General features: G+C 42.5%; 1 protein-coding gene across 1 annotated transcript; it reads left to right on the top strand.

Moving 5' to 3' along the window:
• The first annotated feature begins 17671 nt into the window (after positions 1-17671).
• On the top strand, positions 17672-22360 carry LOC139708356 (uncharacterized). The gene is made up of 4 exons (XM_071620314.1): positions 17672-17783; positions 18776-19980; positions 21660-21876; positions 22284-22360. The coding sequence occupies exons 1-4, from the start codon at positions 17672-17674 to the stop codon at positions 22358-22360; spliced, it is 1611 nt and encodes a 536-aa protein (XP_071476415.1).
• The last annotated feature ends 2998 nt before the right edge of the window (positions 22361-25358 follow it).

Raw genomic sequence — 25358 nt, 5'->3', positions numbered from 1 at the left:
AGAAAGGGATCGAACCACACGTAGTGATGAGGGGCGGTCAGATCATAAGTCTCGAAATAAGGAAGCCAAAAATCAAAGTTAAAGACTCTTTGAATTTCTTTCAAATGCGGTTGCAAAACTGCCCAAAACATTGGCTTATTTTCCCATTTTTCAGTACTCCCGATAATGCCACTCATGGACTATTGCCAGATAAATGCTTCTATGGCGTGGATTCCATGATGATAGCCCACCGAGGAAAGGTATGAGCTCCCGCTAGGCAATTATGCCTATAACTTTCAGGAGGAAATAAAAGCCTACTGCAAGACTGATGTCAATATTTTGCACCAAAGCTGTAAGATATTTAAAAAACACTTCAAAAGTGTAAGCGCTACAGAGGCTAATCCTGAAGGCACTGATCCATTCATGCGCTGTCTGACACTTCCCAGCATGTGCAATCTTTTGTTAGAATGAACGACATAAAGTCGAAGACAATCGCGCTCATTCCCCAGGAAGGGTGTGGAAAGGGGGGAAAAACAGTCCTCCTTAGCTGGAGAGTGGCTTCATTTTGAAGCCCAGCTTTCGGGATTTGACGTTCGACATAGTTTTAACGGTGGAGAAAGGAATTGCACACGGTCGTTATGTATATAGCTAAGCAGAAAAAGATGTTAAAAAACATGTGTGGGAGTTTATTAATTTCCGCGTGACTCATTCTATGGCAGGAGAACCAGAGGGTGTTCACTATTCTACGAGGCAAAGCACGAAGGAAAACTCCTTTTTTATGATTTCACCAGTCTTTATCCATTCATCAATAAGTTCGGCATATATCCTGTCAGCCATCCCAGAATATTATCCATTCTAACTTCCCTTCACTGTCACAAATTTCTGGACTCGTCAAATGTAAAATACTACCTCTTAGACGTCTGTTCCACTTCTTGTTCCCCATCACTCTGGGGGTTAACTTACTTTCCCTCTATGCAAGACCTGAGCCGATACCTTGAATCAGGGGCCCTGCAAGCATGAAGATAGGGGGCACAAGTTTTTTTAATGGATGAATCATAATGTTCATCAGTTGCTTTAACTTTTGCTTTTAATATTAAACTTGTATAGGACTTATTTGTATTTCACAGATGGCAAGACCCAGATGTTTCCAGATTGTAGAATGTCTTGAGGAGCGGACGAAGAGGGATGGAAGTTCCTTTTATCGTGGCAGTGTCATTGAGAGCGAGGGGAAAGAAGTAATAGATATCTACGGTAAACTGGAGCACCATACTTGCGTGATGGCGCTAAAGGTGTTCAAAGCTGGAGACCAGTTTGCTTGTGGTCATTGAGTGGTTCAAGTACATCTAGTGCAGAATTTCAAATGTACCAAATGCAATAAGGTCTTTGACACAGATATTCTTGATGAAGATTCCAAGCAACACAATTGCAATGAAATGAACAGTAATGTTTGTAAGCTTGTGGTCGACACGAGGTATCATGATTGCTACATGATAAAAGAGAGTCACTTCCATCCCAAAAATGTCAAGAAAAGTGATTCAAGCGCTTCTCAACAAGATGAAAATTGTGAAAGCTCTGAAAGTGAGTCACAGTCCCGAGATAGAAAAGCTAAAAAAATCCCCTACCAAGTATATTCGATTTCGAACGTACATCTGTACCCAAGAGACAGGCTTACACATTCCAAATTACATGCATGCAACATGGGAATGCAGATTGCGTGGATAGGGATATGTCGGCAGACATCTGCTGCAAGCGATGCAGTCCTCCGGAAGATCATGCCTTAACATTCCAGGAGCGAATACCCAAGATCTTTTCACAGACTGGCTGGTTTTTTTTTTCTTCTGGAAAACCCTAACTCGGTAGCAATCGCGCCTAACTCAAAGGCGTACGATTTGTATTTCCTACAAAACAAACTGATAGAGAAAGGGATTGAACCACACGTAGTGATGAATGGTGCTCAGATCATAAGTCTAGAAACAAGGAAGCCAAAAATCTATTTAAAGACTCTTTGAATTTCTTTCAAATGCGGTTGGCAAAACTGCCCAAAACATTTGGCTTATTTTCCCATTTTTTCAATACTCCTGATAATGCCACTCATGGACTATTGCCAGATAAATGCTTCTATGGCGTGGATTCCATGATGAAAGCCAACCGAGGACAGTTAAATGCTTGGTACAATGAACTCGCGCAAGACAATTATGTCTTTAACTCTCAGTAGGAAATAAAAGCCTACTGCGAGAGTAACATCAATATCTTGCACCAAAGCTGCAAGATATTTATAAAACACTTCAAAAGTGTAAGCGCTACAGAGGCTAATCCCGAAGGCACTGATCCATTCATGTGCTGTCAGACACTTCCCAGCATGTGCAATCTTTTGTTCAGAATGAACGACATAAAGTCGAAGACAATCACGCTCATTCCCAAGGAAGGGCGTGGAAAGGGGGGAAAAACAGTCCTCCTTAGCTGGAGAGTGGCTTCATTTTGAAGCCCAGCTTTCCGGATTTGACGTTCGACATAGTTTTAACGGTGGAGAAAGGAATTGCACACAGTCGTTATGTAGATGGCTAAGCAGAAAAAGATGGTAAAAAACATGTGCGGGAGTTTATTAATTTCCACGTGACTCATTCTACGGCAGGAGAACCGAAGGGTGTTCGCTATTATACGAGGCAAAGCACGAAGCAAAAATCCTTTTTTATGATTTCACCAGTCTTTATCCATTCATCAATAAGTTCGGCAAATATCCTGTCAGCCACCCCAGAATTATCTATTCTAACTTTCCTTCACTGTCACAAATTTTTGGACTTGTCAAATGTAAAATATTACCTCTTAGACGTCTGTTCCACCTCTTGCTCCCCCATCACTCTGGGGGTTAACTTACTTTCCCTCTAGATGCAAGACCTGTGCCGATACCTTGAATCAGGGGCCCTGCAAGCATGAAGATAGGGGGCACAAGTTTTTTAATCGATGAATCATAATGTTCATCAGTTGCTCTAACTTTTGCTTTAAAACGTTAAACTTGTATAGGAATTATTGGTATTTCTCAGATGGCAAGACCCAGATGTTCCCAGATTGTAGAATGTCTTGAGGAGCGGACGAAGAGGGACGGAAGTTCCGTTTATCGTGGCAGTGTCATTGAGAGTGAGGGGAAAGAAGTAATTGATATCTACTGTAAACCGGAGCATCATACTTGCGTGATGGCGCTAAAGGTGTTCAAAGTTGGAGACCAGTTTGCTTGTGGTCCATTGAGTGGTTCAAGTACATCTAGTGCAGAATTTCAAATGTACCAAATGCAATAAGATCTTTGACACAGATCTTCTTGATGACGATTCCAAGCAACACAATTGCAATGAAATGAACTGTAATGTTTGTAAGCTTGTGGCCGACGGGAGCTATCATGATTGCTACATGACGAAAGAGAGTCCCTTCCATCCCAAAATGTCAAGAAAAGTGATTCAAACACTTCTCAACAAGATGAAAATTGTGAAAGCTCTGAAAGTGAGTCACAGTCCCAAGATAAAGCTAAAAAAATCCCATACCAAGTATATATTCAATTTCGAACGTACATCTGTACCCAAGAGACAGGCTCACAGGATTCTTGGTTCTAGAGATATTCGCAAAATTAAAATGCATGCCAACATTCTTGGTTTTGTACAGTGGCAAATTTTTTGCTGTCATTACCGTACACACCTGTAGAATGCTATAAGCTGACTCAGCAGTTGTTGAAGATATATGTATAGCATTTCAAATACTACCCCTATGCTGTTAACCAAAATAGAATCTTTATTTTATTTCCTTGTATACAAGGCTCTTGAAATATAAACATGCATACAGGTTTAGGTCAAATTAGTGAATACTATGGAAAGGCACCTGGCAAAGTTTACAGCAAAATTCTAATATCTCACAGTCCAGCTAAACCTCAAGACCCTCCTTGCTTATACTCTTTTCACTGCAGGTGATGCGAGGAATGACTCGCCAAGATTCAGTGCGCAGTATTGCACCTACACCACACTTGACCACACAACAAAAAACGTCCTCGATGTTCAATTTGTCGACAAACGAGAAACGGGGGATAAGTCCCCAAAAATGTAACAAAACAGATGAAGGTTGCGGAGAGGGCGGAGCTCAGGAAGAAGCAGGTGGGTGAACAGTTTTTGTCGGATGGCAGTGATCGGGAGAGGGTGCGATCAGGTGTTGGAGGTATACTGTGATGCCAAATATGAGAAGATTGTGGGCAAGATGATGCGCTTGATGGAGAGAACTCTGGTGACTGCATCCAACGTACAGGAGGTGGCTGGCTACTACAGGCTCAACGAGAAGACGAGTTTGGTGGGTCGCTCAGACTTAGTCTTAGTTTACATTCTCGTTAAGATTAAGTTTGCACATTTACATACCATAGTGGTGCTAATCACATGTGCCATAATTTCAAGCTAAATGCTCAAAGACAGAGGGAGTTAACTGAATCCACAATATTTTTGTATGCTGTATTATATGCTATATACCCCCTACACAGATGTATGTGTGGATGGAGTATTATTAGGTTGAGTTACAAATAATTGCACAGCTTGTTTTACTTCAAACAACTGACTAAGTTCAAAAAGAAGAAGGTGGAGGATTTCAATAGCTACACATCACACTACCAGCTGAGAGATGAATCAACAGCTCAGAGCCTGTTCAACCACCTTGGAGGGGCTGCGAAAGAAGAGAATTTGTGTAAAGGGGATGATGTCGAGAAGTGTTACAGCAAAATGTTAGACATTCTCCAGTCCCTCTTCGCACCTGTAGAACCACTTCCTACTCTGAGTCAAGCATTCCACAAGAGAAATCAACAAAAACACATTCAAAGTTTTTGATTTTAGCAGAGCTGCAATGAGGCTCTACAGTCAGATGGTCAAAGCTGCACCGGCCCTCCTCTGACGAAAAGTAAGCCTTTGAAAGGGTCCAGGATTCTGCCCTAAAGGAAAGATTTGTTTGGGGGCAAGGGAGAAGTGGATACAGCAAGAATGGAGGTGCATCAAGATGACATCAAAGAGCAAGTCACCTAACGCTATGAGGAAGAAGGCCCGAGAGTTCTTTAAGGACCATGAGACACATAGAAAAACACAAGCTCATTATTGAAAGTAGCAGTGGGGATGGATGGCAGTGTGCAAGACATTTGTTGTTGGGTGAAGATGCTGTAAAAAACCAATATATGATTTTACCCGCATTGCCGCAGCATTCAATACATAGCTGTAGCTAGACAAAAACTTTTATCTTGCATTTTAATTTCATGATTCTTGGCTCTAGAGATATTTGCAAAGTTCAAATGCATGCAGACATTGTTTGTTTTAACAGTAGTAAATTTTTTGTTGCAATTACCGTACACACTTGTACCTCAAGACCCTCCTTGCTTATACTCTTTTCACTGCAGGTGATGCGAGGAATGACTCGCCAGGATTCAGTGCGCAGTATTGCACCTACACCACACTTGACCACACAACAAAAAACATCCTCAATGTCCAATTTCTTGACAAGCGAGAAACAGGGGATAAGTCCCCGAACATGGAGACCTTGGCCCTTGTTCGGGCAATCCAGACGATATTAAGCAAGGATGTGAAGATCGCAGAAGTGATCACTGATGCCTATCCAGTGATCACAGCACTGCTTAGTAAGCATATATTCTGTTTAAAAATAAAATAAAAAGTGCATATTTGCATACAGTCAGCCCTGCCTAAGTTGACTGAACTGAAGAAATAGCTTCGACTTAGAGAAAACTAAATTTGTGCAGGGTTAAATTAATCAACAGAACATAAAGAGAAGGGGACTTGAAAGATGATGTGCATAGCCAAATATTTAACTTTTGTGTTTTTGATTATGAAAGTTTTTAACCTTAAAGAAGAAGGGGAAAAAGAAAAACATGGTAGATATGAAACCTTTGATAGCATTTTACAGTAAAAATCGATTTTGAAATAAAAACTATTGCTTTACATGTAATTAAAGGAACAAAATTAATTTACAGGTTGACAAGTGGTTTTTCCCTGGATGTCAAGCATGGGTAAGTGAAATAGCATGCACCTGGCTTTGACTGATAAAGGTTGTCTTGTGTTTGTGTGTTTGCATTGTAATGTAATAATGTTCAGCACATTTGTGTCCATAGAAAAAGAGCACAGTTGACCAACAGGACAATACTATCACCACACTTCAAAGATCTTACTGGTTGTTTTGTTTCTTGACAGAGAGAGAGAATACCCAGAGATACTGTACAGCTGGGATATTTGGCATGGTGCCAAAAACATGGGGGAAAAAGTGGCCAAGGTATCTAATCAACATTTTTGTGGCAGTTTAGTATAATCGCTAGCACAGATTTTGGTATTGAAGTCTGTATAGTTTGGCCTCTATATCTGTATATTGCTGCATGAAAAGTCTGGAAAATGGAAAGAAGGAACACCCAGAGATACTGCACAGCTGGGATGTTTGGCATGGTGCCAAAAACATTGGGAAAAAAGTGGCCAAGGTATCTAATCAACATTTTTGTGGCAGTTTAGTATAATCGCTAGCACAGATTTTGGTATTGAAGTCCGCATAGCTGGACCTCTATATCTGTATATTGCTGCATGAAAAGTCTGGAAAATGGAAAGAAGGAACACCCAGAGATACTGCACAGCTGGGATGTTTGGCATGGTGCCAAAAACATGGGGGGAAAAGTGGCCAAGGTATCTTATCAACATTTTTGTGGCAGTTTAGTATAATCGCTAGCACAGATTTTGGTATTGAAGTCCGCATAGCTGGACCTCTATATCTGTATATTGCTGCATGAAAAGTCTGGAAAATGGAAAGAAGGAACACCCAGAGATACTGCACAGCTGGGATGTTTGGCATGGTGCCAAAAACATTGGGAAAAAGTGGCCAAGGTATCTAATCAACATTTTTGTGGCAGTTTAGTGTAATCGCTAGCACAGATTTTGGTATTGAAGTCCGCATAGTTTGGCCTCTATACCTGTATATTGCTGCATGAAAAGTCTGGAAAATGGAAAGAAGGAACACCCAGAGATACTGCACAGCTGGGATGTTTGGCATGGTGCCAAAAACATTGGGAAAAAAGTGGCCAAGGTATCTAATCAACATTTTTGTGGCAGTTTAGTATAATCGCTAGCACAGATTTTGGTATTGAAGTCCGCATAGTTGGGCCTCTTTATCTGTATACTGCTGCATGAAAAGATTGGAAAATGGAAAGAAGGAACACCCAGAGATACTGCACAGCTGGGATGTTTGGCATGGTGCCAAAAACATGGGGGAAAAAGTGGCCAAGGTATCTTATCAACATTTTTGTGGTAGTTTAGTATAATCGCTAGCACAGATTTTGGTATTGAAGTCCGCATAGTTGGGCCTCTATATCTGTATATTGCTGAATGAAAAGATTGGAAAATGGAAAGAAGGAACACCCAGAGATACTGCACAGCTGGGATGTTTGGCATGGTGCCAAAAACATGGGGGAAAAAGTGGCCAAGGTACATTTGTATCTTATCAACATTTTTGTGGCAGTTTAGTATAATCGCTAGCACAGATTTTGGTATTGAAGTCCGCATAGTTGGGCCTCTGTATCTGTATATTGCTGCATGAAAAGATTGGAAAATGGAAAGAAGGAACACCCAGAGATACTGCACAGCTGGGATGTTTGGCATGGTGCCAAAAACATGGGGGAAAAAGTGGCCAAGGTATCTTAACATTTTTGTGGCAGTTTAGTATAATCGCTAGCATAGATTTGGTATTGAAGTCCGCATAGTTGGGCCTCTATATCTGTATATTGCTGAATGAAAAGATTGGAAAATGGAAAGAAGGAACACCCAGAGATACTGCACAGCTGGGATGTTTGGCATGGTGCCAAAAACATGGGGGAAAAAGTGGCCAAGGTATCTTATCAACATTTTTGTGGCAGTTTAGTATAATCTCTAGCACAGATTTTGGTATTGAAGTCCGCATAGTTGGGCCTCTATATCTGTATATTGCTGAATGAAAAGATTGGAAAATTGAAAGAAGGAAGATGAATAACATGGTTTGTGTTTCCAAATCTTTCTGCAGCAAACAGTCTTTTTCATTGTAGTCTTGATCCATCCAAATGTATGTCTTCTATAGTTATGTTCACAAATTTCTACCAGGGATGCTTATTACTCGTCAGTTTTGAAGTATAAATTCATGTTTCTACAGTGTAGTGGTAGATTTGTAAAATTTGTGATTTTGTTCCTCTTCTTCTTTTATTTTTCATCAGGCATCTAGCACTGCAAGAAACCAGCCATTGAAGTACTGGGTCAAGCATATCGTAAATCACTTCTGGTTCTGTGCAGAGACATGTGGCGGCGACATTGACCTACTTTTTTTTTGTATGTATGGAATATTTATCTATCTATTAATTGATTATTTAATTAATTAATTTTATTTATTTATCTATTCATTTATTTATCCATTTATTTATATATCTATTTATCTATTCATTTATTCATGTCATTGACTTCAGATTATGTATTTACTGTACATTTTATAGAGGATATTCTGCAAAATTCAATGATACTTGCCTTTTGATTAATTTCATCTGTCACTAGACACCATTTTGCTCTTGAAAAATGTTTGATTCTTCTTAGAGGGAAAAAGTAAATTTACAACTTTTTTCTGTTTTGTTTTGTTTTCAATTGAAGACCTAATTTGGTCATTTAATATCTTAGAATTATAATGCATAAAATTTTATGTATAAATTTTTGTTTACTGCTAATATATTTGCTTGATTGTGAATCATGTCATCAATGTATGTGCAACCCCACATAATGATGTTCCAGTGGTACTTTTTGCAAAAATGCATATTTAGAAATTATTTGTAGCTGTGAAATTTCATTCCATGATGGAACTATTTTTTTTCCTCCCTGCATCAGCTCTATTAAATGAAATTTGAATGAAATCGCACGTGTTTTTACTTATCTACGGGTTCACAGTAATGTGAAGACACAGAATGTAGCTTTGGGCCATAAGACAGGTCCTTAGCAGTTTCTTGGTTACATTTTTTTTTTTTTTTTGCCTTATAATGAAATTTCCAGATGAACAAGTGGAGAGGGAATGTGCATTATGCGTGCATTACACATGAATGGCTGCTCACAGGCGGATATGGGGTCCAACCACATTGTGAACATGGGGATTTGCCAGAGAGGCAGGAATGGCTGTCACCTGGGATGTGGAAAAATGACTCAAAATCTGATTTTCTCAAGATTTAATAAAATAGGAAATGGGAAATAGGATATCGGTTCGATATTCGTTTTTCCATTTTTCATTTGCAACAAGCAACAGGATATTGAAGACCGCCCCAACGGCAGTCATGCAGTATGTGGCGCGCGCTTTTTGTAATCACACGGGACCCCCTCTCCTCCTCTCGCTCATAATGTACGTACGTACATGGCGCGCTGATGATTGACCTTCTTACCACCACCGCCGCCACATGCACTTTACCGTGTCTATTCTACTTGCTTGCACTTTCACAACTTTACGGCATCGTCTGGTCTATCATCGACATCGTTTTTTATCATTATAAATTAGAATGGCATTTGCAAGTTTCTTCTACACCTCGTCTGAACCTGCAAGGAGACTTTCTATCATGCAAGCGGACGCTAACTGTCGGAAATTGGGCCTAATATTGAAGGTATTGGTAATAAAATTACGTCCCCTTCCTAGAGCCTAGATCTCACTGTCATCCCTGATAATATTAAGATTATTTGATTTGTAGGAAATTTTTTTGTGAGTACATGGCTACACATGCATTCTTGACTGTGTTGTTGTTGCAGGGTGTCTGCATGTTTGTACATGGGTATTTGAGTGCATGACTGTATCTGGTCAAAGGCTTATACAGACAAACCCCACCTGTGACAGTCATTTATTCCAGCGGCAAGGGAGAAGTGGATACAACAAGAATTGAGGCGCATCAAGATGACATCAAAGAGCAAGTTATTTCAGGACAGGAGGAAGAGGACCCAAGAGTTCTTCGAAGACCACGAGACAAACAGGAAAACACAAGCTCATTTAGTAGCAGTGGGGATGAATGGCAGTGTGCAAGACATTCCGGTTTTAAAAGCAGGCTAGCAGGAAAGAAAACAGTCTACAAGATGAGTTGAATTCTCTAAAGAAGGGTTTGGCAGATCTCCAACAGAGTATGATGGTCCTTGGAACTAAGTGAATGCCTTGCAGGTCTTACAATGAGATGAGATGTTATAACTAGGGGAAGAAGGGGTATACAAAGCCTCAATGCACAGAGGAAGTGGTGTATTACAAGTGCAAGGGCTGGGGTCATTTCAGCAAAGATTTTCCACAGCGAGGGGTAACTGCCACACCTCCATCTACCCAGAGGGGAACAATTTCTACATCTTCATTCATTCCCTCTGCAGAAGCAGGGGTGAAGAGGAGCAAGGTCCTTGAAGATGTTAATTCAGGGAATCATGATGCTTTTCATGGCCTTGTTGGTGGCAGTCCGACAGGAATTATGAAGATTTGGGGGTTGGGAAGTGGGCTACCTCACGGACACTCGAGTGGAGATATTGATCATCCCATCCTCATCGCCAACTTTGTCGTAAAGTGATGTTTGGTCACCGTTGCGTGTGGATTGTGTATATAACAATCTTTGGGTTCGGACTAAAATGAATGAGCATCAGCACTCAGAATGTTGTTATTGCTAACTTTATTCTGAGATCACTGATGTCATACCCACACAACAACCCCCAGCTTGGAAGCCATAGAAATAGGTGATTTCATCTATCTGCAAGAAACTAGTTTCGGATAATTACTCCAATCTCTAATAGCCGACATATAAGTCTTTTTTAGAAGTTGTGTGATCATCTGCTGGTGTTTTGTCCATTTGTGCAAACACTCAAGATATTGTTAACCATTGTAAAATCCTTACTTTTGGTGCATGTCACTCAAGGCGTAAATGCACAAATCAATTGTAGGAAAAATTAAGAGTGGATAATAATCTGCAAGTGGCTGTTCAGCTTAGAAGCAAAGATGCAAGGTTGCTTATTCATCATAAACCAAGCCAATGTCTTCATAATACAGTTCAAATGTTACAAAGTGTCATGATCGACTGCTTAACGCATGCAGTATGTATCAAAGTGTCCTGTTTTTATAATAATTGGAGATTGCAGAATACTTACTTTACTAGGAATGGATGTTATTATGCAAATTGGTATATTTGTCTTTCACATCATTCTATTAGAGCACAAGCCCAAGCAGACTGCATTGGCATTATAGAAGATGATTGGGAAGAAGATGAGGGTGTAGCGGAAGAAGAGTCCTGAGGAAAAAGAAGAAGCGGAAGCAACAAGATCTCGCCTTCACAAAAAGACGGATTCCACTGAGGAAGCTCAGCGGTGTCAGCTTTATTTAGTGACTGACTCCATCATTAAGGAGCTGGCAGCTGCAGCAAGGCCAACATGCAAAGTCTATGGTGACAGAACAGACATCACAGTTCGTCCTGTCGGCACATCGGGTCATATCGAATGGGTGTATTGTGCAAAAGAAAAACTCATCCTTTTTGATACAAGTACTGTTATTCATTTAAAGTTCTACCTAACAGCACCTTCTCTCATACTGTGGATTAAATTAATGCAAATTGCAAAACAATAAAGAAAATGGGGGTAGTGACCTTTGTCACTTTCAGGATAAATTGTGCAGTTGTTTGCGTAATAAAATTGCAAATAGGTGATAATTATTCGTAAAAATTATAAGTATGTTCATGTATGTGATGTACAGACACAGACACAGACACAGACACACAAATAGATATTGGAGAACTATTCTAAAGCAGCAGACTGTCTTAAAACCACTTTGACTTCCTTGGGTGGCAATTGTACACAGATTTGACTGTTTGCATTACTAGTATTCGTAAACATATTTGATGTCTGTACATGAGAATAGCAAAAGAAAAAAATCATTAATTTTTTTTTAATACTTTGTGTGTAGATAATGTTTGGTCTTTACTTCTTTACTTAATTTTCGAAAGGTGAAATTCATGGCTGACATCCTGGGGTGGCACATCATTACCCCAAAACTGTTCTATGCCCTTCAACATCATTACATATGTCCAGAAGTCGAGGTCACTTTTGCAGGGATGTTGCAAAAGAATGTTCAGGATGTGGAAGGCATGCTTTGCTGTACATTCGAAACAATTTGTTATATGTTGGTCGATCTAAAGGAGGAGTCAAGTGACTGCTTAGTGTTAGTGGACCAGACATGCAGCTTTCAGAATTTGCAGCAAGAATGAAGTAATCTTCATTTGGACAAGGAACATATTCTAAAGAGAACTATTCTAAAGCAGCAGACTGTCTTAAAACCACTTAACGTCCTTGGGTGGCAATTGTAGACAGATTTGACTGTTTGCATTAATAGTATTCGTAAACACATTTGATGTCCGTACATGAGAATAGCAAAAGAAAAAAAAAATCATTAATTTTTGTTTAAAATACCTTGTGTGTAGATAATGTTTGGTCTTTAATTCTATTTGATGCATGCAGGCTTGTAGGCGTGGCCATGTTGACAAGTATTGTCTCAAAGAGACATTGAACAGAACCCATGTTGGGGGTGCCATCTTGCTCTCAGGAAATAATTTCTGAAAGGTGAAATTCATGGCTGACATCCTGGGGATGCACATCATTACCCCAAAACTATTCTATGCCCTTCAACATCATTACATATGTCCAGAAGTCAAGGCCACTTTTGCAGGGATATTGCAAAAGAATGTTCAGGATGTGGAAGGCATGCTTTGCTGTACATTCCAAACAATTTGTTATATGTTGGTCGATCTAAGGAGTCAAGTGACTACTTAGTGTTAGTGGACCAAACATGCAGGTTTCAGAATTTGCAGCAAGCCTGAAGTAATCTCCATTTGGACAAGGAACCCCCCCCCTCCCCCCCCCCCCTCCAAAAAAAAAAAAAACAACAACTGTAAGTCAACTCAGTGCAGGGAAGTCTTCTGGTCATCGTTTGCAGACTGTCTTTGCTTAGTGAACCCAATGCTCTGAGATTTGCCATCAGTTAGCATGTTGTGAACTCATTTAACCACGAGGACTGTATCTGTGAGCACTTCGCGCGAATGTTGTATAGTATAGAGACCCAACCCTCTCTTACTGAATGTCAAAGTGGAATGTAAGTACATTCCTACCTCTGACTATCATTTGTATAATTACTCCTTTTATTTCTCATGGTACAAGGAGAGCAAGCTGGTTGCTCCAATGCTCAAATATAAATTAATCTCAACACCAAGAACGTGATCAATGTAATCCAATGTGTACCGCATTGTCTTTGCCACTGCTTTGACACTCACATATTTAGTTTGTTTAACGTTTGTGAGTTATATCCATTTGGATGTAATATGATTGTTAGTTTTCTGGATCCTGATCTCACTTTTGTATCTCCCTTTTTCATAAGCTCCCTATATTCATCCTTTAATAGTTACTTCTCAAGAGGGATGGATGCAGCTATGACCTTGGAAAGTCTAAGAGATAGTGATGTTGGACCACATAATATCAGTTTCAGGGGAAATGTAAGTACCATTTCAGGATGAGCTATCATTAGTACATAATTTTCACACGGTACAGTCGTAAAGGTGTATGCCATGCTGATCCTTGGCGCTGTTGAATGTCATCTCGCGATTCCTGCACTGCTGGGAATATTAACGCTGCTTGTAAGTGTATACATCTTATATTGAGCTCTATATTCCAAATTCTCAAAAGCCTGTCATATCATATAATTTGTCTGCGATGGAAGAGAGTAACAACATACACGAGAGCGTGGAGGAAACAAAATTTTTTGTTTCCATGTGGCGTAAAGATGAACTGCTGCAGCAATGTTCCAAACCAGGTACGAATCGTAAACGTGGGGATACGGTATGCAGAGAAATGAGTGCCAGCATGGCTGCTGCTGGCTTCAATCAGGGAGGTGGAAAGAGAAGGAGTGGAATCTCTCCACTGCCTTGCCTTTGCGACCCTCTTGGGATCTTGCACTCGATTACAATCTGTCTTCAAGTAGGTAAAAAAGTGGAAATAAACTCCACTTCAGAGAGTCACCGCGGCCGATAAGCGTGAAAGTTACGTAACACCTGCCAGATTGCTCCTGACCCTCGTAACTCAGATCGGCCGTCCACCCTTTGAAGTTCCATGCTCCCCACCGACATTTCACGAGGTCTCATGCAGGAGCCAGATTTTGCGGAGGGAGGAGGGAAAGCAACCAGATCATCCTATAGGTGCGCAGTTATACCCCCTGCACAGCAGACATGTTTGTTTTCACCGGGCTGCAATGATCAGATTGATGTTTAAACGGAAGAAATCGGCCCAGAAACAGCCTAGATACAAGGTAAAGAAGTATTTTCTTGCCATAAATGTTATGATTATGAAATAATTTGTACAAAAAATGAGCCGAAATGTGCTACCACTGACTTATATCATTCTCACCTTTCATTTGATACTAGTCCCATCTGCGTATTCATGCGTATTGTATACTATTTCATTCTCACAAGTTGTAGGAATTTTTGAAGGAGTGGGATCAGAGGTGGGTAGCACTGTGGCAGAACCAGGGAGGTGGGGAGAAGACTGCCTACAATCGACTATCAACATAAAATTATGGCATAAATTACTTGAAAATATTGTAGCAGTAAATTGGGTTCATCTTTTGGAAGTAGGGTTGAACACCCCTAGTTAGTAGAATGGGTTAATCGGGGAGGGCTTTATGCAAATTGGGGGGCTGCAGTCCTGTCTCCTGATTGGACGGCCAAGGCGCTGGTTGGAAGAATGATTACAAGTACGGACATGTATTCCTGAAACTCTACAAACATCGTCAGCCATCAGCCGTATAAGCGAAGCAAGATCCTCAAGGAACCGCAGGTGAGCCGAGCAGTAGTTGTAGCAGTAGCATAGTTAGTTTTGTTAGAGTAAGGTGTAGGTAAGATAACGTATTTAGGTAAGATTCTGAGTGGTAAAGGTTGCCTACCGCTCAGCCACAACACTAGCGTGATAACGCGAGTGCATATGTCTTAGCTAACCCGCACCTGGGGTAGGGTGGCGCAGTTAGTTATTACAAACTGGCGTAGTCGGCTATTGAGCCATATCGGGCGCTTCTAACTTGGGGTTTCCCCAACGCTCCGTATTATTCGTTTGCATCAAACGATTGTGTCAATATTTGTGTTACCGTGTGCAGTGACTTTCACTCCACGGATTTCGTGTTTTGCTTCATCGTTTCGTGATTTTCATAAAGCTGGGTAGCCCCACACAGTTTATTCGTAATTTTCAGGTTGTTCGTGTTAGCGGCAAGGGATTAGCGCGAGTGTTGGGCTTTCGGTTTTCGTATTTACTCTTTACTGTCTTTCTCATGTCCTGTTTTCTTTTCTCTTTCTTGCGAACTAGAGCCATCTCTCTTTCGGCGTTTTTTGTTTCGCATGAGTTGTGATTCCGTACTCACAAACTTTTTCAACGGGGGTCCAAGACCGTGATTGCAGCCTGTGTGCGTATTGTCACGGCGCAGTGTGGACTTCAGTGCGGAGCAGACTAGGTCTTCTTAAATTCAAGTTTCAGTACCAGATATTGTAGTGTGGGTTGCATTAACGTTGATCAGTTGTGCAACGGGAATAATTGATAGGGGAACGGAGTGAGATTAAGTGATAGGGCAAAATCAGTGTTGAGCGATTATTGTGTGAGTAGAGAGTGGGTGCTTGTGTCTAATGTGTGGATATTAAACTGGTGTGTTACAATCAAGTGTCTTGTGTTTTCTTTCTGCGAGTGAGTGTTACGGTCGATTGCGTGTGTGACTGGGTGTTTGATGGATAGTGATTCGGAAGCAGAGGAATTTCAGATAGAAATTGTGGGAAGGCTTAATTTCTTAATGTACGTGATCGAGATTCATAAGGCTGATTTAATTACAACTCAGCAGTTAATCAATCTGTTACTGGATTTCTTATACCAGGACCAATAAGGGTCGGTATTGTTTGTGTATAATTGAAATTGAGTTTGTGTGTGTGAGTGATTGTGTTGATTGCTCCCGCTTGCACACAGCAAGGCAGTAGCAGTGCAGTGACGGCCAGTGATTGACCACATCAAGGTACATGATTATTTTTTATTTTCGAGCGATTTATGTCGTGACCGATTATTACAAATCAGTAGCCACTGGCTGTGATTATTCAGCAGTATCACTGCGTGTGTTATTCATTGCGGTATCTATATCGGTGGGTTTGCTGGTAAGTTAGCGTTGTTGCGCGCTGGTTTAGTGCCGGATCGCTACTACTAGTATTAGCCTGCGATTAGTGCTAGGACCCAGGGGGTAGGATTTGTGCACACGGTGCGCATTCTGTGTGTACGGTGTGTACGGTGTGTTGTATTAGGACCAGGTCCTATTGTTTTTTAGTTTAGTGGATTAGTGTACCGTGAATTGAAGTCGCGTTTACACGGCGCCCGTTAATTAGGTGGGTGTATTGTTCGTTCCGAGTACCCCTCGGGTGGTGTGTTCGTTCCGCGATCGTTAGTTTTTTGCGTGGGAGGGGGATGAACTCTCCCCAGGGAAAATTAGAAAGGGGGATGTAATAAAGTGATGAGGTGATAATGAATCTTGTGTTTTGATCCCTCTGTTTCAGAATGGCTAGTGGATCAGGACGTTGGCCCAGTAGGGGTAGGGGGGAGGACGCTAGGGATATTGGTGAGCTGTCCTTACTAGAGTGCCTCTGGGTCCGGCATCACCGGGGGAGTTACTAGACCCGGTTTTGCTGGTGCAGGGACAAGGAGAGCCCAATTTCCATCGTCAGGTGGGAGTGGATACGCTCATCAGGGCCCAGTACCAGCTGGCAGCTGGTTGCGGCGAATGGTGGTGGGTGTGAGCGCTGCAGCTGGCATGTCGGCCAGTGCAGAGCTATGATTGGATCTTGGGGAATATTCCCCACCGGATCCCTTCATGTAACGTTGCTGGTGGGCGGGTGGCAGCAGAGGCTCCGGCTATGGCACCTTGAGAGGCCCAGGCAGCCCTCCGCCCTCGTTTTGCGACGCCCCCTGGGGCGGCCCCCGGACCTGAGAGGGCGGGGAATCGCCGCTCGCGGATGAAGGGTAGGGCACGCAAGAAGGGGCGCAAGGCAGGCTCAACCCCGAGAGGGCGACAGCCTCCTGCAGCCCCAGCCCCTGACCCTGTTCGTCCGAGGAGCACAGGGGGAAGATCCCATCCCCAGGCGGCCGAGCCATCTGTGCCACCGAGAGAGACTTCGCCAGGGCAGAAGGATCGGACACCATGTCCCATCCCAGGGTGTGGAAAAGAAGTCACGCAAAGGCGCAGGCATCTGCATAAACACCTTCCGGATTGTTTCCGCACCTCGGAATGTGCAAGTTGGAATGCCGATATTCTGCATCCGTTGCGGCTAAATGCCCTTCGGTACCTGGCGGGGTGTGTTGTCGGAAGCGGAGGCTTGGAGGCCCTCCTGGAGATGGTGGTGAGGGAGTGGGCAGGGCCCGCGGTGTTCGCCCCCGAGGGAGGGGCCGCCGAGATGAGGGAAACAGCCCGCCGCCATGGGTGGGAGGTTCCTGAGAGGTTTATGTTAAGACCTCCTAATTCTCGTGCGGCACTGATGCACTGGAAGGTGTTGTTGTTCCTGGCCACACGGGTAACCCCCCCCCCCCCCCCCCCCCCCCCCCTCAGTGGGGTGAGTTCCGTCGGCTAGGCCAACACCATGGGGAGCCACATGGCCCCGTGGACCCCATTCCAGCTGCGGGTCAGTTGGCCCAGCATAGCGCTGCGGCCGCGGCCCTTGGGGAACCCACCATGGGCGACCCGGTGGCGGAGTATGAGGGGATGCCCCCATTGGTAGAGTTCAAGTTCTGGGTTGCGCGCGCCTTGTGGATGCCCGCCCACACTGCTCTTGCTTTTGTCTTATATTTTGCTGATCTTGTATAATGTTTGTGCTTGTGCTGTGTACCATCTGGTTTCTGTTCGTGTAGAGAATCAACTAGACAAATTTGTGGCTCTGGTAAGCTTATTTTGTTACAGTGGCGTCACTGAATTATTTGAGGGTTGCCTCACTCTGTATGCATAGCTTGTACAGCCATGTTGGGTGCATTGCACATGTAGCTACAGGTGCCTTGCTGTTCAGTCAAGCTCGAAGTATTTTCACTGATCCTGTCACTGCTCAGTGCTATTGTTAATCTACTGAGTACCAGCTGTATGTCATTCACAATGAAGCCAGTCACCTCTATAGCCTTTGTACTTACTGTGATCCTGTTGTGTTATTGCTGTCAAGGGTACTGCCTAGATGCATGTACGCCTAGTATCTGCCTTCATAATGTTAGTGCACATTATGCACAAGCCTATCCATCAATGGGGAAATACGTTGGTACCCCTGTACGCTATTATGCCAACTCAGAGGCCACTTTTCAGAGTTTGTTATTGATATCTGGAGATATAAATCCCAATCCTGGCCCTGAGAGTGGTGGACTGCATTTGTCGACAATCGAAAACTCATCGAATTCTAGACATTCATTATCATATGATACACAAACCCTTCGCTCGTTTAATTCAAGCCATTTTTCAACTAGATGGCGCAATGATAACCCCACTGCCTGGAATCGGATTGTCTCTCTCGGTATTAACAGAAGGCGGAGGACACATAGGGGAAAACGAGGTGGTCATTTTTGCTTTGATAACAATTTGAAGTTAGGTGTTATAAATGCCCGTTCCCTACGTAATAAATCTTCGGTATTCCAAGATTTTGTTACCGATCACCGTTTAGATTTCACATGTATCTGCGAAACCTGGTTGTCCTCGTCTGATGATGCAGCTATTGCCGATCTTCGTCCGAGCGGCTATACCTTCCATCACTGTCCAAGGGTCTCCAAGCGCGGAGGCGGAGTTGGGTTTCTCTACAAGGACAATCTTCAAGTTGTCATAAACCCATCACGGAAATACACTACCTTCGAGTCAATGCATGGAACTGTTTCGTATGCACACTCCTGTGTGGACATCGTCGTTGTGTATAGACCTCCTGGAAATCACTCTTTCTCAACATTTCTCGACGAGTTCTCACAGTTTCTTGATGAGACTATGTACAGACCATCACCTTTGGTGATCACGGGGGATCTGAACATCCACTTTGACAATACTTCATCCCCAATTACGCTGAGGTTCAATGATCTCATCAGTGGCCATGGCATTTCCCAGCTCGTCTCATCTCCTACCCATGATAAGGGTCATATTCTGGATGTCATCATGGTGCGAAACTCTGACAATGTTCTCTACTCCAGCCCCAAGGTCTTTTCCGGTATCTCAGACCATTCTGCAGTTTCCTGCTTGCTCAAGTTTGTAAAGCCTTCTCGTGTTATGTCTGAATTCACCTGCCGCAATATCAAGAAAATCAACAGGACAGCATTCGCCGAGGATATTGTCAGCTGCAAACTGATGTCTTCCCCAACTGACAGTGTGGACTGCGTTGTGGAAAATTACAACTCAGCGCTCAGCAGACTCCTCAATATACATGCTCCTGTAAAGACTCGAAAGATCAGGAAACGCACTGACTGTCCTTGGTACAACTCTGACATTGCAGCGGCGAAGCGGAAACGTAGGAGACTCGAGCGCAAATGGCTTTCCAACGGTAAAAGTGAAATTGACTGGAAATTATTGTGTGCTCAGAAGAATGTGGTAAACTCCCTGCTGAAGAAGGCCAAACGATCTTATTACGTGGGCCTCATCGAAGACTGTGGCGAAGATTCCAAACGGCTCTTCTCCGTTGCCAACCGCCTTCTCAATCGAAAGCAATCTTCACCATTACCGTCCCACACGGACGGTTCTGCAGTGGCCGAGACTTTCATCGATTACTTTCGGAAAAAGGTAGAGACTATCAGTAACAGTCTCTGTCCAGACGAATCGGCGCAGGAGCCCCTCACGACAGCTTCCCTTGAAACCCTGAAGCCCACTGATCCCGACGAGGTCCAAGCTCTTCTTCGCAGATTACCTCCCAAGTCATGTTCTTTAGATCCAGTCCCCACTGTATTGATAAAAGATTGTTCATCCATTTTCGCTCCTATTATTTCAATGATTGTGAACCTAAGTATTGATCAGTGTTACGTCCCCTCATGTTTGAAATCTGCATACATAACACCTCTTTTGAAAAAACCTTCCTTAGACCCAGATTCACTCCAAAATTACCGCCCCGTGTGTAACCTTCCATTTTTGTTTAAAATTTTGGAAAGGATTGTTTTCTCCAGACTTACAGATTATCTCTTGGTTAATACTTTATTTGATCCTTTTCAATCCGCATATCGTCCTTACCATAGTGTAGAAACCCTTCTCCTCAATGTGTCGAACTTCATCCTACAGGAAATGGATCATGGAAATGTCACTGCTTTGATTTTACTTGATTTGTCCTCCGCCTTCGATACTGTTAATCATGCAATTTTGTTAAACACCCTCCAATCTCTTGGTGTAAAAGGTCAGGCATACGAATGGTTTAAATCTTACCTTTCATGCCATTCACAGGCAGTGTATGTCAACAGCTGTAAATCAAATGCTATGCCTCTCAAATGCGGTGTTCCACAGGGCTCTGTGGGCGGGCCCACCTTGTTTTCCATCTATCTTATTAGCCTGGGACACATATTGCGCCAGCACAAAATTAATTATCACATATACGCTGACGACATTCAATTGTATTTGTCTTTCAAACCTAACCAGGCCGATGCCTTACATGCTTTGAGTCAGCTTGAGAATGCAATGAACGATGTTTATTCATGGCTGAACTCACATTCTTTGAAACTGAATACGGATAAATCTGAGTTTTTAATGTTTGGTTCGAAGACACAATTAGGTAAACTTGACATTAATTTCATCTCTTTTTCCGGCATGTCAATTAGTGTGTCCCAAACCTGTCGCAACCTGGGTGTAATGCTAGATTGTAATATGACTATGTCTCATCAAGTTTCTAGCATTTGTAGATCTGTAAGATACCAACTTCGTAATATCGGCTTTATTAGAAAATATTTGAACCGCTCTTCTACCGAAAAATTAGTCCATGCCTTGATATCCTCTAGGCTCGATTTTGGAAACTCTGTCTTATTTAACTTACCACAAACTCAGCTCTCCATGCTACAGAGGCTTCAAAATGCGGCAGCACGCATCATCACACTATCCAAGAAGCACACTCACATCACCCTATTTTGAGATCACTTCATTGGTTACCAGTCAAAGATCGCATTATTTTTAAGATTTTACTTTTGACTTTTCATTGCATTCAGGGCGCTGCTCCTCAGTATAACATTGACTTACTCCATAATTACATCCCTGCTAGATCTTTACGCTCATCCAACTCCGGTTCTCTGATAATTCCAAGATTCACTACAATATGGGGCACACGTGCCTTTGGCCATGCTGCTCCCACCTTATGGAATAACCTACCTTCAGCCGTTAAAAATTGTTCTTCATCAGACTCCTTTAAAAGCAGTCTAAAAACTCACTTGTTTAAAGCCTCAATTTGATTACTCATTACATGTACTTGATATTTGTATGTCTTTTACTTCGTCACTTTCTCTTCCTTCCGCGCCTAGAGCACTCTGCAGAGTGGATTTGGCGCTATATAAATCATATCAATTATTATTATTATTATTAAGACGGAGGTGACCTCCCAAGGGGAGTCAGGGGAAGCTCCTGTGGAGCCCACCCACCCCCCATGAGAGCCTGCCAGTGGAGAGGCTCTCCCATCTACTCCCAGCGAGCCACCAGTCCCTGGGGTGGAAGGAGGCCCAGGGGAGGAGAGCCATCCTATTGTCCCCATGGAGTGTGGGAGCAGTGCAAGTGAGGGGGAGGAGCCTACGGTCAAGGAGGAGGTGTCCAAGGTGGCCGTTCGGCCGGTGGCAGCGGTAGCTAGTGCGCCGGCTGCAGGGACCCCTCGTGGTACCGTCCTGATCAAAGGCCAAAGGGGCCGTTTCCCCTCCCTGGATTTGAAAAGCTGTAGACCAAGTTATTTTTCCATTTGCAACTGTTGAACTTGCCATCAAAAATCTATTCCTTCATTCATTATTTTAATTGTGAATGACATCATTTACTCTATAAGTAATTACAAAGGTACTCAATCTAATAATAATAATATTACAGGGTAGGGACCTACTTATAATGCCCCAATTCCACATTTCAACATGCTCAAGTATATCTACATACATGTATCTTTATCTTCATAAAGTTGGATGATGTGTCAGGTATCAATTTTCTTGACTGTGCTACGTTGTTTAGTCTTCTCATAGTGTCAATTTTTCAAGTTTGTCTGATATTTGTTATTCATTTCATTTTTTTAAATTAATCAGATCAATACACAACATGGCAGCTTCAACCAGCATTGATGGGAAGCCGAGCACTTGTCGACTCTGTGAAGCGCTACTAACGCAGAAAGGGAAACCAAAGTCAAGGAGGTGCAACTTGCTAAAATCAGAAACAGGACTGGATTTAGACCAGGACACTGATAGCCAACCACAATATATTTGTGAACATTGTTACCAGAAGCTAGTCCGCTGGGAAAAGAAAAACAAGAAAATTCCACATGGGAGAAGATCAAAACTTCAAATCTTCATAAAAGAATTCCAAGAACAAGATCCTTCCCTCCCCTCTTCTAAGATCCTTTCTGTTTTAAAGGAATTTGCAGCAGCTGCATGGACACCATTAAAAAAAAAACAACAGAAGGAAAGGTAATATTAATAGTCACTGACAATGAAGGCAATTCAATGTCATGCCTGCATGTGTTGACTTCAGGAGAATGGGAGATGTATGTGTATGGACGTCAAGTGCCACTCGAAAAAACTCACTTCTCTGATGTACCATGTGTTCTAAATGCTGACCTGATGCCCCAGTTTCTTTTTAACTTCACATCTTCCCACATCTGTCCTGGAAATCTGGAGTATATAGTGCAGGAATGTGTCCTCTAAAGGCAGCCAGCCTACATCCACTATCCACTATCAGCCCAACTCCCGTACAGTGAGACACGAATCATGCCCCCTCCTCATCAGCACACCCGCCCGATGCAGCTCCTGCAAGATTTACTGCTCTGATCTGGCGTCAATACCGAAAAGAACCTCATCCAAGTCCTCCCCTGCACCCAAGACTAATTACAAACACATACGATCCGTTAACTTGCCAAGAGGCTCAGGGCATCGAAAGTAAAAGGAAAAATCATGAGAAAAAAAATACGCCAGCTGGAGAAAAAAAATCCAAAAGCACTTTGAAGATGAAGCTCTGAAGCTTGGAAAAATGAATAGTGATGCTCTGCGTGAAATGTTTATGAAGGAGTCTGACTCTATCAGACAAGAGCTGCCGGAAAACTCGCCTCAAAAACTGCTGTGGGATGAGCAGCTGAAGTGACCTCAGCAGGCATCCCAAAGGATGACGCTGGCACCCAGCCGTAATCCGACTGTGCATCGCCCTTTGTGCTTCAATCGCTCACGCACTCGAATAAAAAAAAATGCGAGCAATGACAAGCGCCTATAACGAAGTTAACACAAGTAACAGCAGAAGCGGAAGGAATTGGGTGACCTGCCCGTTTTACAGTCAGTTTCACCAGCTTTTGGGAGGGAGACCTGCCTTAAATCCACCTCCAGGGCTTGGTCTGGAGTCATCTGCAGGCTCAGCCTCATAAGGCTCTCGAATAAAAAAAAATGCGAGCAATGACAAGCGCCTATAACGAAGTTAACACAAGTAACAGCAGAAGCGGAAGGAATTGGGTGACCTGCCCGTTTTACAGTCAGTTTCACCAGCTTTTGGGAGGGAGACCTGCCTTAAATCCACCTCCAGGGCTTGGTCTGGAGTCATCTGCAGGCTCAGCCTCATAAGGCTCAGGCTCAGGATTGTCATCACAGTCATCTACCCGTTCTACCATCGGGCCCATCACCAAGCCACAACCATCTCCTAGTAGTAGTGTAAGATGGAGAAATTGGGATTTCATACTTTAGTGAATCATTTATTTGATTGTAAAACAGAACAAACCTTATGTAGAGATAAGTGTTTCTTGATTGACCGGGTTAAGAATCTATCCCCATTTCCTGCCCAATCATTGTCTAAATATAAGATCAGCTCAATCCAAAACCCTGTGTACACTTCCCAGTTTTATAGTCTCCTATCCTTTTATTAACAAGACCATCAAACCTCCAAATAAACTTCCATTCAGAACCCAACCATCTCTGTTATTACTTTGGTTAATCTCTACTCAATAGTTAATCCTTCCCTTTGTCCCCAATCAAGTTTAAGTAAACTCAGACTGTGTTTACAATTCCCACAGCCAGTCCCTTACTCAGTAATGTTCAATGAAACTATAATCCCCACATCAGAGACCCTCTCCTATCCATGCTCCTATATATCTTGTGCTCCTAGAGTTGAAGAGGCAATCTGACACGGCCTCGACTCTGTTCGGTCATGTGCCAAGAAGGAGTGAACAGCATTCTTTCTATTTAGTACTGACAATCTTCCCTCATCAATATTATTCATCATTCTTGAATTCAGGATCATTGTAATGTTCAGCTTATAATAACTGTTCCTGATCTTTATATTTAATAAACGATTATACATCTTGAACTACCATCTTGTCTTCTGACTGGATTAATGTTTGACTGTGGCTTGGCATCGTACAGTTAAGAGTGCACACCACGCTACCGACACATAAAACTAGCACTCTTACAGTAGTAGTACCACGGCTATGCCTGCTAGCAGTGCTAAGTCGGCAGTTTCAGAGTCTGACAGCGAGAATGACCTTGATCTGAAGCAGATACCAGCTGCGGTGTTAGCCAGTACTGGAAGTAGTGCTAGTAGTAGTACTAGTAGGCCCCCAAGCAGAGCCTCAGGAAAGTACAATCTTGATTAGATTTCAAGCGCTGCTATCATACCATTCATGGACATAACATTCGTGGACATTCATGAACATGATAGAACTAGCAATGAAGCATGATCCATATTTAGGTAGTAAAATGAAAGATAAATCATTGATTAAATGTGGTATCATTGATTGAAACTGATATCTATTTCATTAAATTATGATTTTCCATGTTTGTCTGTCAAATCAAACTTTGAAAACAGTAAAGATACATAATTTCATACACATTTAAAAGTATGATGACACATGATGTTTACAAAATCCCAAGTTTCAAACGTTTGTATTTACAGTGTACAATTAACCTTGTCAAAAATAGTGTAACGATTTTACATGTTTGATAACTTGGTTCCTTTTAATCATGAATAATTCAGCATAGCATTCAGTGATCTATTGTGTAAGCTAGGTAAACTGCCAACCCGGCGTCTTCTTCCTCTCTTAGTCTTAATTAGCTTGTCTAGTGTCTCTTATGTTGTTCTTTGTTTCTCGTCTCGTCTCCCTCTCCCTCGTTTAAAATGTTGTTCTTTGT

Source organism: Diadema antillarum, unplaced genomic scaffold, assembly GCF_040938485.1.
Source record: "Diadema antillarum isolate AM-2024a unplaced genomic scaffold, OU_Dant_1.0 seq00001328_RagTag, whole genome shotgun sequence".
Taxonomy (NCBI): domain Eukaryota; kingdom Metazoa; phylum Echinodermata; class Echinoidea; order Diadematoida; family Diadematidae; genus Diadema; species Diadema antillarum.
Note: the sequence above shows the minus strand (reverse complement) of the source record. Positions and strands in the feature narration are given on the sequence as shown.

Excerpts from the sequence above, each read along its gene's own strand:
- LOC139708356 (XM_071620314.1), top strand. The coding sequence starts at position 17,672 with ATGGGGAGCCACATGGCCCCGTGGACCCCATTCCAGCTGCGGGTCAGT. Across the intron at positions 17,784-18,775 it reads ATGGGCGACCCGGTGGCGGA|CTATTGCCGATCTTCGTCCG; the intron begins GTATGAGGGGAT and ends CTGATGATGCAG. Across the intron at positions 21,877-22,283 it reads GGCTGCAGGGACCCCTCGTG|ATCAATACACAACATGGCAG; the intron begins GTACCGTCCTGA and ends TAAATTAATCAG.